Source organism: Osmerus mordax, chromosome 6 (genome assembly GCF_038355195.1).
Source record: "Osmerus mordax isolate fOsmMor3 chromosome 6, fOsmMor3.pri, whole genome shotgun sequence".
NCBI classification, from domain to species: Eukaryota; Metazoa; Chordata; class Actinopteri; order Osmeriformes; family Osmeridae; genus Osmerus; species Osmerus mordax.
The window spans coordinates 10,975,722-10,988,366 of record NC_090055.1 but is presented as its reverse complement, the minus strand read 5'-3'; the positions used below and the strand labels follow the sequence as shown (position 1 = coordinate 10,988,366).

Here is a 12,645-nt window from a genome sequence, read left to right as displayed (position 1 = left end):
ATTAATTGAATGTTTTCCAAACCTCAACAGTAGGGCCTACATGAGTGGCCAGGTTCAAACCCATGAGGCTCAAGCCCAAATGCCGGCCAAGGTCCAGACCAAGACCCATGCTCATGCCCACACCCTGATGTCTATCCAGCAGTACAATACTTAGGCTACTGTTCAGGTATTTCGAAGATGGCTTTTACATTCAGTATAATACAGTTGTTTTCACATTGTTCAGCACTAGCCCCTGCATGTGCAAAATATATAGGCTAGCATATACTGAATAGCCGAGAGCCTCTATGTATATAAATAGCCTATAGCCTATATGTCGTTTTTTTTCTTCTACAAACCAAAAGAAGATAACCATTGTTTTTTTCTATAAAATAATTTTTAGTCAATGGATTTCTTCTTTCAGTGTATATTGTATCTTATGTAATTATAATTTATTTAAGTACAAAAATTATGTCATAGTCTATGTATCATATGTAGACTTGCTTTTTAGACTGTTGTTGATCTGGGTAAAAACACTCGAACGTGTAATACTACAGTACCCATACCGCACCACGCTCCTATGTTAACCAGAAGCTATCGACGCATGGCACGTGATACTGCAGACTTCAGTAGGCTACAGTAGCTAGCTGCGTGCAGAAACAGCAGCAGCTAGATAGCTTCTAGCCTTCAAGTCCTGGGAGCGTGCAAACCTAGCACAAGATCAAAGCCATTCAAGTTGACTAAATTTACGACTTGTCATCACCTTTAAAACCATCGATGCCAAGTATGGAAACGTTTCTGCAGAGCTGTCACGGTGCACTGAAGGTACGTACAATGACTGAATCCGGGGGTCGCGTGTGATTGGTTTTGTTTCATCCATTATTTCTTTTGTAATATTTTGTCTTAGGAATATTCTACGTCGTCTGTAAAATTGTTTATGGAATTGTCTGATCATATTTGTTATGCATGTTGAATAATATAAAAACGTTTATTTACCTCTGCGAACTTTCAGGAGGTATATAAACGGATTTATTAACTTTTGAGAACGTCTTCTGGACCAATAGGAACAGCGTATTGGTCCAATTGTTACACTAGTATATAAGAAACGAAATTGTTTTGTCATGTCCAACATAACGTTAACTCATTCAGAACATCTCGTGCAGCATGTTGGCTAGGTGCTAATGTTGGTAAACGAAAGTTTTAGCATATGTCAGGTAGCTAGCTAAAAGCAAACTTCCTCATTATTTTGCATCCCAAGTCTCCCGGAAGGTCCGGGAGTTTCCCGCATTTCAATAGCGGCTCCCTGACGCCCGCAAATGCTGTACAATCTCCCGGAAATCGGGGATTTTGTATTTCGAGCGAGCGAGACTGTCTAATGGTCATTTCTGGTAGAGATAGGTGCATATCGCGCGTCCTGAGTGCGTCGGGGGGGACGGGACGTGCAGGTTGAGGGGGTACATCATGCGTCCGGATTGCGTACCGGGGGGGGGGGGGGGGGGGGGGGGGGGGGGGTGAGCTACCTCCTGGAAATGAGTCTGCAGGTTGGGATGTCTGTGTTTACGCAAAACTGTCTCAACCATACAGTTTATGGTCTCAACAGGATCGTGCCTATGACTGCCGGCTAGTTAATTAGTTTGCTATTGGTATTGATTTCAAAATGTGAAGCAAGCTATTTAGATAGTACAGCCAACCCGTCTGTCTTGACCGTCCAGTGTCACAGTGAGCTCGGCAATAGAAATGTCACGTGCAATAAGGGTACATTTAAACTACTAGTGTACAGTGCCCGTGATGCAGTTGGTGCTTAAGATGTCAGTGAAACACACAAATGCAGATTAATTCTATAGATAGTGCACAGTTCCCGTGATTTTTTTTGTGGCACACAGATTCCTGGAATTACAGATGGGGCACAATGCCCGCGATGATGTCAGTGACAGAGATTTCTGGAATTATAGACAGATAGTGCAGTGCCCCGTGCCCGTGATGCAGCTGGCGATGACAGCTCAGTGGCTTTGATACCTATATTTCTCAGATCACAATTTCTGTCATCTCTGAAGTACTTGTTCAAAATCATCTATTCCAGTCACTTATGCACATCATAAAACCAATTTCTCATTATTTTAACCCTTGTGTTATCTTCGGGTCATTCTGACCCATCAGTCATTGTGACCCACCGTCGTATTGCGACAACTTTACCGCATAGAAAAACAAAGGGAAGCATTTTATTTTAACCGTTGGGCTGTCTCAGACCCCCCACATTACAAAGGTTGAAAGAAAATTATTTTTATTTGTTTTTGTATTGGGTAAAATTGGGTAAACACAACGATGGTTCGTTATGAACCTTTGGGTCATGTGACCCGAAGGCAGCACAAGGGTTAAGCAAATTGCCAATGCTCTTGTACATTTATGCAAATAATAATATAGCCTTCATTTGTCTGCTGTTTTTTATGTTATCATTTGCTTATGTTATGTTGATCAAAATGTATTATATTGGTTCTCTGTTAAATTGTCTTACCACCACAAACATCTAGACATTTAGTTCATAACAGAAGTTATTACATGCACAATGGTTTAGCCAGTTGTCATGATGTAGGCCTAATTCACCATACAGCACTTGCATGTACAGTTCTGCCTAAGAGGTGTTCATGTTTACAAACATTTGTATTTTTTTCTTTGTGCTATGCAATGCTTTAAAATAGTTAAGTGGTAGGAATTGTGCCCATGTCTGTGATGCAGCTGTTAATTATAATGTCGTAGCACATTTGGAAAGTGTGTAACCCGCCTTTACCGTCTGACACTTGCGTTGTGAATGATTGTACAGACAACTTCTCTGGCGGTGTGAGAGTTTATTTGTACCCTCAAAAAGTCTGGACAGAAATACAAAATACAAAATGTGGCACAATGAGCAGGCTTCTCCAACGCAACTAGCTCAGAAAGTCTCCGCACAGACTGAGGCTAACCATTACCAATAACAGATTAGCAAAATGTAACAAGATAAATCAAATCAAAATCAAATTTATTTGTATAGCCCTTTTTACACGCAAGCATGTCACAGAGGGCTTCCCATACGCCCGTAGAACTGCCCCTCAACCAACCTAAACCCTCAAGGAAGACAAGGAAAAACTCCCAAAAAACTCTCAACAGGAGAAAAAAATTGAAGAAACCTTGGGAGGAGCAATTCAGAGAGGGATCCCCTCCTCCAGAGACGGTTGGTGAGAGAGAGGAGCAGAACACAGGCTAAACATAGTCATACAGTGTCGATGGGTTTTGAAACACCAAAATCCATTGTTCAACTTTATAGATGTAGGACAGGACCGGGAGACTCGCGACCAGGTCCAGCGTTGGCTGACCGACGACCAGGCAGGTGCTGACAACTCAAACCCCCCACACCACAAGGGATGTGTGTGGGGGGGGACAGAGAGAGGAGAGCAGGGATTAGAGAATGCTAGGAGCAGCTAACAGTTACAGTCATAATAGAATGAGATCCCCACCGGTCAAGTGTGGACTGGTGCAGCAATTTAACAGAGCAAAAAAGGGGAATTTGATGCAACCCCACACACCAAGACAGCGACAGCCCCCCTCGTTTGGAACATGAAATCTGTTCTAGGGGAGAGAACTCTAAAATAAGTTATACTTATAGAATAAGGATGGAAACAACCCGTGCCCCGTTGCCTCCAACTAGTAACATACTTACCTTTAACAGTCGTAGAATTGACTAAACAATAACGTTTTTAACCTAATTTTAAATGTCGAAACAGTATCAGACTCCTTAATTGAGACAGGTAATTTGTTCCAGAGAAGAGGTGCTCTATATGAGAACGCCCTACCTCCAGCTGTTTTTTTTCTTAATTTTGGGAACCACCAGATAGCCGGCATCTTACATTTACATTTAGTCATTTAGCAGACGCTCTTATCCAGAGCGACTTACAGTAAGTACAGGGACATTCTCCCCAAGGCAAGTAGGGTGAAGTGCCTTGCCCAAGGACACAACATCATTTGGCATAGCCGGGAATCGAACTAGCAACCTTCAGATTACTAGCCCGACTCCCTAACCGCTCAACCACCTGACTCCCCATCTTGAGATCTAAGTGTCCTTGCGGGGCAATAGGGTGCAAGGAGACCGGAGAGGTACAGTGGTGACAATCCATGCAGAGATTTGTAGGTTAGTAGTAGAACTTTGAAGTCAGCTCTGGCTTGGATAGGGAGCCAGTGTAGAGAGACAAGAGTAGATGTTATGTGATCAAACTTTCTTGTTCTGGTCAATAGTCTAGCAGCAGCATTTTGCACCCGCTGTAAATTTTTTAGGTGGGTAATTGGGAGGCCAGAGAACAACACATTGCAATAGTCCAATCGGGACGTAACAAATGCATGTATTAGTTTTTCGGCATCATCCTTTGAGAGAAATTTTCGTATTTTGGCAATATTACGTAGATGTAAAAATGCAGTTCTGGTAATTTGCTTAATATGGTACTCAAACGAAAGGTCTGGGTCCATTGTGACTCCTAAATGTTTTACTAGCTGGCTTTGAGAGACTTTGACCGCGTCTAGGTCTAAGGTCAGATTGGAAAAATTATTTCTATATTTTTTTTGGACCGAAAATTTGAACCTCGGTTTTATCCGAATTTAGAAGAAGGAAATTTGCAGTCATCCAAGCTCTCAACCTAGAAACACATTTTTCCATAGCATGTGGAAATTCTCCAGACTTTATAGACATATAGCTGAGTATCATCTGCATAACTGTGAACATTTACCCCAGAGCTTCTAATTATGTTTCCTAAAGGCAGCATATATAGAGTGAAAATAACAGAGGGCCTAGAACTGAACCCTGTGGTACTCCGTATTTTACAGTGGAGCTCCTGGATGAGCAGCCATCATAGTGGACATATTGTGATCTATCAGATAGATAAGATCTAAACCACTGAAGTGACGTACCAGAAATCCCAACATAATTCTCCATACGTTCCAAGAGAATCTCATGATCCACCGTGTCAAAAGCTGCACTTAGGTATAGAAGAACCAGGACAGAGATAGAACCCGCGTCAGAGGCTAACAGTAGATCATTGACTACCTTGGCTAATGCAGTTTCAGTGCTGTGGTGGAGACGAAATCCAGACTGGAGAGGTTCATAAAGCTGACTTGAGGAGAGGTGCTCAGTGAGCTGTTGTGCCACAGCCTTTTCTAAAATTTTGGAGAGAAATGGCAAATTTGAAATTGGCCTGTAGTTGCTAAGAAAACAGCATTACATACAAAAGTGACATTACCTGGACAGAAATACAAAATACAAAATGTGGCACAATGAGCAGGCTTCTCCAACGCAGCTAGCTAAATGCAAGAGAGGGAGGGGAGAACAAAGAGAAGAGTAACGTTACACACAGACGCTCTGTGCAGTTAAGCTAGTTCAAGGTCCAGCTAGCCCACCAAAAAGTACTCGTCCACATTACATGATATTCCCTTCCCTTCAACAACAATAACATTTCAACAGCACTAAACAAAATGTAACTATCAACCAAACAGATTTGTGACCTTTTCAAACAATACAATTATAATTTTTCCCACAGTTGCGCTCCCGAGCACGCCTCACCTCAGAAAGTCTCCGCACAGACTGAGGCAAGATTGCACCATGCACCCCGATGACGTCATCGACAGAACGCCAAAATACATTCTATAAAGCTCTTTAAAGTATACACAAAACGTATAATTAAATAAAACAAACAGCAGTACAATAATGGCAATTAAATGGAGAGGGATTTTATGTGAAAAACAAATGATTATTCATATCTGTTACATGTGCAGGCAGTTTTGACAGTAAACACATACATTTCTGTTACAAAATTCACTGATTTATACTGAAAGTATCCACTTTATATTGTCGTTCTGTTAGCTAGCCAGCATTTCATCCATAATAATGTGTGACTTTCTATATGGTCTAATTAGACTACATGACTGTAAAGGTTTTTTTTATTCAGAAATTGTTACAGATATTGTTACTGTTACACCAAGTTACTTTCGCCGTGACATTGTTCACCACAACACTAGCTAATTAACAACTAGCTATATTCAGAATAAATCACTAACCATTTGCTCTGAACGTTGTAAACACACCTTGCTGGCCTTGTCCCTGAGGACACCAGGTGGAGCTTGTTTTGAACCCAAACAGTGTGGGGTAATGTTAGATTAGTGAGATTAAAGAGCTTCTCATTGAGGCAGAGAGCACACACTCAACACATACACAAATACACCAGTCCACACACTTTAGTGCTTTTAGTGCATCAGTCCAGTGTGTCTACATTGGGGATGGAAGAAGAGCATACAATGAGAGAGATGAGTGGAAAAGGAAAGATGTTAGGAGCTGCATTGAACCATGAGGCAATGTGGCATCCTCCTTTTCTTTGCTATCCTTGCTGGTTTGAGAACAGACACCACAGCTCCTTGTTGTCCAATCTTTTCTCATCGGTAGGTTTGATCTTTCTGAAAAGCTATTTTTGACAAGATTATGCAAATGTGGGGGAAGGGTGTAAGTGAGAGCAAGAGAAGAAGATAAAGAGGTAGGCTAGAACGAGTGAGATTAATTAATGGAAAGAAGGTGAAATGTTTCCTCCTCTATTTCTGTTTGTATGTGTGAGAGAGGGAGAGAGTGTGTGTGTGTGTCTGTGTGTTTGGGATGCATGTTTCCTTTTAATCCCCTCTCTGGTTGTGTACAGAGCAGGCCGTACTCGACAGGTTATTGATCACGAGGGGAGCTTTTGTTATTGTCACAGTCTATTATCCCCCCACATCCATACTCTGCCCATCAGTGCTACACAGATCTCTCTCTCTCTCACACACACACACACACACACACACACACAGTCAACCCTGTCCAGAATACTCTCATAATGGCTGTTTGAAAATGCACTGTGACTGTCACTGGATGTGCCATTGTGTACATCTAGTTTTACTGTCTGAGGTCATGGCAGAAGTTAGCCAAAAACAGTTTGACAATGGTCCATATTCAGTGGGATAAAGCCTTGAAGCATGAAATAGGAGCCAGAAATAGTATAACCACTCAGAACTAAACAGGAGGCCTCAAACTCCATTTGTGGAGCCTCATCGAATTGGAGCAGTATCTGATAGCCCACATGAATTTAATCAGCTACTGGTAGAGAGCGTTAGTAAAATGGTTTTCTTTGCAAATGGCCTCTTCCTTTATTCCTCTGTGATCTTGGACACATTAAGTCGATATTTAAATAGGGTCTCATCATAGGACAGGAGTTATTATGAAATACAAGGGATAAATGTAGCTGCCTCTTACCTTGGAGATCAGCATTATCGAATTGCCATAGTGCTTTTTATTAAATTTGTTGCTGGATATTACTCACCCTGTGCCATTCTCTGAAGTTGGCTAGTAGCTTGGTACAGTATCCCGTCTGATGCAGTGAATATTTAATAGTTACATCCCATGATGGATGTAGGTTGTCACTTATCCCGTCCTGAACTCAGCCAATGATCATACACCTCCCTCATCCTTCCTGTGATATGTCATGAGTCCCTTGAAAAGGCACTCATACCTCACACATTTTGTCTACAGTTTTTGAACACCAGGGATGACCTCAGAATCATTTCAAATAACATGTAACTCGCATAGATTTATTGGAATCAAGACCAAAATTGTTGAGTTTAGCCGTGTGTGAGTATCAACTATGGGGGTTAAATAAAAAAATTATCTTCAATTAGATTAGGAGTAATCTAATTTACATACGCACACACACTCTGTATGGTTCTAGTGATGTATGTTTTGCTTCTATACAGTTGTCCAATGGCAAGCTTACAAAGTGTGTTACTTTTTTTTCTCCCAGGAAGGAAACACAGATGGAAGCCCAGGGTTCCACGTGGTGTTGGGGAACGAAGCCTGCGACCTTGACTCAATGGTGTGTGCCTTGGTGTATGCCTACTTCTTGTCCAAGGTGAGAGTCAGACTCAGCTCACCCACCCACAGTGTTGACTTAGAATCATAAAAGAAAAAGCTGTACTAACAATCAATGACCTAAAGTACAAGTTCATTACTTACTGTTCACTTGGCTCGTATAGTGTACGTGATAACACAAATATAATATGTAACAGTTGGATTTCCCTGAAATGTAATGAAATAAGAGAGAGAGAAAATATTGAATGTGGAACACACTCTCTTTTTACAGTATAGAATAGAATGCCACCGACAAACACCTCAACATCTCACTCTCCCTCCCCAGACACTTGACTCTGGGAAAACTCCTCTGGCCGTCCTGAACATCCCCAGGGCAGAGTTCCCGCTGCGGACGGACAACGTGTTCCTGCTGCGTGAGAGCGGCCTCTCCCAGGACTACCTGGTGTTCCGGAACGAGCTGGACCTGGCGGCCCTGCAGCGGGCCGGGCGGCTGGACCTCACTCTGGTGGACCACAACGTGCTCCCCAGGTCTGGCTGGAGATATCAGGCTGTGTGTTTGTGTGGGTGGTTTGTGTGTGTGTGTGGGGATGTGTGTGGATATATGTGTCGGTGTGTGTGTGACCCCCCCTGCACGTCTACATGTGTATCTGCACACTTGTGCTTGGAGGAACCTGTTCTCCAGTGCTTTATCATGACTCATAATCATGTTTATTATTCATTTGGTAATCAAATCTAATTATGAAATCATAAACCTCTTACCTATTAGATCACGTTTTTCCTCTTGCAGTTCCGACAGTGACCTAGAGGGGGCAGTAGTGGAGGTGATTGACCACCACTTTGTGGAGAGAGCTTCTTCCCCCTCCTGCGCCATTACCGTGGAGACAGTGGCCTCCTGTGCTACACTTGTGACTGAGAAGATTTTCCAAAAGGCTCCTGATGTCCTTGACCAACAGGTGGCGCAACTGTTATATGGTAAAACTCAACTAATACAGTGTGCACAGCACAGAAACTAATAACATATTCCCTCTGTACAGATTACAACTCCTTCACAATATAATGCAACTTGTGATTGGGTTCCATATTGTATGAACAAAACAGGATTCTATTCCACTGTACTGTACTCTACCACGGTCTACATGTTGTCCTCTATGCTCTGAACTGTGTGTGATGTATGCCTCTGAAAATGTCATTTCATATAGTTTAAAGCAAATTCATAGATCCCATTGTACTTATTCTTCTGCTACAAGTTCCATGTAGCTGAACTAACTGTAGTATGTCTCGTCCTCATGTAAGTAGACTAGAGGCACCCACTAGAGGCATAATGCAACCTCATGTTTGTGAGGCCAGGTACCATTGTACTAGACTGTGTCAACATGGCCCCGGAGGCTGGGAAGGTCACCCCCAAAGACAGCCAGTATGCCGCGCTCCTGGAGACACGCTTCCCCGGGTTGCCACCGAGGGCTGCTCTTTTCCAGTCCCTGCAGAACGCAAAGTTCGATGTGTCAGGTAACAGATCTCAAAATGTATACCAAATTTGGACCCTTATCAGTATACTTTTAATCGAATGCTTTCTCTCGTGCAACAGCACTGTATAGCCTACAGAAATATTTTCAACAGTAAAAAGTTGGAAATGCGACTTCTGAGGTGTTTCATCTATACTGTACATACACGCCATGTTTATTCCCACAGTGGATCACCACCTCTTCTCTATCTCTCAGGTCTCACTACAGAACAGATGCTACTGAAAGACATGAAGGCAGCGTCTGGAGAAGACCTGAAACTGGCTGTCAGTGTTATATACATGACAATGGAGGTCAGTGTAAAACCACTGGCGTTCAGTTTGAAATGCTGTGCTTTGAGCTGCTTGGTCCAATGACCCTTCTTTTGGCATTGCTACACACACAGCCACACACACCCTTAGACAAGAAAAAGGCTTTGGCACTGGAATGTCCCCGATTACATTGTAATGGACTCATACCACATGTCAAGTCTGCCGGAACCACCCACAAACTCAAAAGGCATCTCAGGGTTTTCTCATGCTAGATTCAGACAAGACCAGCAAGCAAAAATCAATTTTTACAATGTCCACATCATTTGTAAGGCTTTCCTCAAGATGTGGCACATTCACACTATACAATTGGCCATCAGAAACGAACAAAACAAATGATCTGTCACTATATTGTCTGTTATATGTCATCCCTGGTTAAGGACTGTGTTTTTGAGTGTTCTGGAGGTTTTGGAGAGTGAAAAAGGTGCCACATGCAACAAATGCCCAACCATTGTATTTTAAATATTGCCGGTAAGTCATGTTTGTTCTCTGCTGACGGTTTAAAAAGCGATCAAACTAACGGTACATGTAATGAATCTGTATTTATCAGGAGTTTCTCCAAAGAAAAAGCCTAGATCAGGAGCTGTGCGCCTTCTGCCGCAGAAATGGCTACGACCTGCTGGTGGCTATGACCATCTCCTTTGGAGAAAACAAGGAGCCCTTCAGACAGCTAGCCATCTACAGCTCCAGCACCCTCTACAGGGAGGAGGTCCACACTACATCTTCTGCACATTACACCAACAAATTGTTTTTGAAGCTTTTGAAAGGGTTCTCCGGAGATGTTTTAGCCATATTAGCATTGACAGTTAACTAATATGAATGTTTATCCGATCATCCTTTTTGTTTGTCATTGAAGTAGTATTTTAGCATATGACTAGTCTGCTGTTCTGTTTGTGCCCTTGCAGATAAGTCAATCGTTGGAGCAGGCCCGGAACCCCAGCCTAAGCCTCTGTCCAATGAGCAGCCCCTATTCCCAAATCAAAGCCTATCTCCAAGGCAACACCTTGGCCTCCCGCAAGAAAGTCCTGCCTGTCATCAAGGACTTCCTCAGGGACAGAGAGCGCAGAGGAAGGTACTGTGGCAATGCTGAAGACATTGCCAGGGAGGCTGGAATAGATGAGGAATCCATGGTGCCCCCGACCCCCATGAACAGTCTGGTGGAAGGCTGTCCCCTTGACAACGGACTGCCCAAGATCAGCGCTGAGGCGCTGGTGGAAAAGTTTAGCAAATTGGCCAATGAGGCTGAGGGCACGGGGGGGCAATGATGTTGATTTCATTGTTTACAATTCAGTTGGAGCATCCACACTCCCTGATCTCAACAACATCTGGAGAGCTAGAAAGTTCATAACCAGATAAGGATGGGTCTATCCAGAGTGTTTCCTGGTTATGAAGGAAGACTAAGATTGAATAGTTGATCCCCTTGAAGGAACGACTGGTTGGCATGTGCTTCCTGTCATACAGAGTGAAAACGTTCAGAGCGTCCACCCCATTAAAGACGGTACACATTACAGACTCCAAAGTATGACAGATCCCACTGTCACAGGATTGTGTAGAAGTATTCAACAAGGGTTTCACAGATCTCAAAAGATATTCAGAAGTTAGTTAATAGTTAAAAAGAAGTTAATAGTATATTTTGATATAAATATATAAACTTGTTTTGTAGTAGAATGCAGTGATAATACTAATTCATCAAAACAAGGATCACAAATCGTTTCCAATACACTTGAGCAGCTATTAATCTTAAAAGACAAAAGAAAAAGCTAAATGGTGGCACTTAAGGCATGTGTTGATTTTCAAACCACCTACTTAACCTTGAGACATGAAGGTTAAATTATATTGGAATTAGTGGTGTTTTGCAGTGGTTTGTTGATAAATATGATAGGATTGGCTTTCAATGAGTGAGGTGTTGAAAGGATCCATTTGCAATTCATAGTTTGATTCACAATTACTTTCGTTTTTGCATTACTTCAGTTTAGATTTTGATCAAATAAAGTACACAAATGAACAGTATGACACACTTTTACATGAAATGTCTTTTTATTCATTCATGTGAAAATACATGTTTAATTTAAAGTATTAGTCAAGAGAAAGCATGGTAGCTTACTTTGTCAATTTAAAAAAGCACGTCATCTAAAATACATTTATAATGAAGATTTGGAGCGATGATAGCTAACTCTTAAGGTTATGTATAATTATTGACAAATGATTGGTTGTGATGGTCCCGCATATCCTGATAATTGCCAAGAAGAATTGTTTATTTGTGTGTAAAGTTCTTCTCTAAAGGTTTAAAAATCGGTTTGTCAGTTTTATTTTGCTATGTTGTGAAGAAGTACAATCAGGAGAAAGTGTATACAGTGATTCTTTTCATATTTTAAATTAGTAGAGAGAAATACGTTTGTTTTTAAAATGAACTTGATTACAACTGAATGTTTAAATACATTTACAAAATTAGTATTAAAACAACATTTTATGTTATTTAATGTATTTCGTCTCAAATGTCTTTTCATGCTTTGTTAGCTTAGATTCATCTCTTAACTTTACTTCTATACTGTGAGTTCGATTTTTTTAAAATATTTAATTTTTGTGTAGTATTTGTAATGCTATATTGTACAGTTTAGAAGTGACATGTGATGAGAGAGGGGAAGACATGCAGCAAAGGGCCACGGTCAGATTTGATCCCAGCTGCTGCAGTAAGTCCTCAGTTTTAACCTTATAACATGACCCAATGCAGCGTCACATTTAGACACATTTAGTGGGAATACAGGCAAATTTTTAGGGAACCCTCGGTTCACATGCTTTAAGTTACCATTAAGTGCTAATACACTTAACCAAGTCCCAGGTAAGCTGAGCCAATAGGGAGGCAACCACAACAGGTTGTACTGAAATGCAGAAAAACCTGTAGGGACAGGGGAGAGGGAGAGTCCACTGACAGACGCACAGC

The 12,645-nt window shown here is 41.7% G+C and overlaps 1 protein-coding gene across 3 annotated transcripts; it reads left to right on the top strand.

Annotated features, from left to right (window-relative positions):
- The first annotated feature begins 633 nt into the window (after positions 1–633).
- prune (prune exopolyphosphatase) lies at positions 634–12,121 on the top strand. 3 transcript variants are annotated; one of them, XM_067238058.1, is made up of 8 exons: positions 634–801; positions 7,809–7,880; positions 8,202–8,404; positions 8,664–8,848; positions 9,224–9,382; positions 9,595–9,689; positions 10,255–10,413; positions 10,610–12,121. In XM_067238058.1, the coding sequence occupies exons 1-8, from the start codon at positions 754–756 to the stop codon at positions 10,967–10,969; spliced, it is 1,281 nt and encodes a 426-aa protein (XP_067094159.1). In that variant the 5' UTR covers positions 634–753; the 3' UTR covers positions 10,970–12,121. The 3 variants fall into 3 exon arrangements, with proteins under 3 accessions (XP_067094159.1, XP_067094158.1, XP_067094160.1); XM_067238057.1 differs by having other exon boundaries at positions 7,809–7,916; XM_067238059.1 differs by having other exon boundaries at positions 7,809–7,916; positions 10,308–10,413; positions 10,610–10,938.
- The last annotated feature ends 524 nt before the right edge of the window (positions 12,122–12,645 follow it).

Coding starts and splice junctions, on each gene's coding strand:
- prune (XM_067238057.1), top strand. CDS start 754: ATGCCAAGTATGGAAACGTTTCTGCAGAGCTGTCACGGTGCACTGAAG. Junction 7,917..8,201: donor ATGCCTACTTCTTGTCCAAG/GTGAGAGTCAGA, acceptor CTCCCTCCCCAG/ACACTTGACTCTGGGAAAAC. Junction 10,414..10,609: donor GCACCCTCTACAGGGAGGAG/GTCCACACTACA, acceptor GTGCCCTTGCAG/ATAAGTCAATCGTTGGAGCA.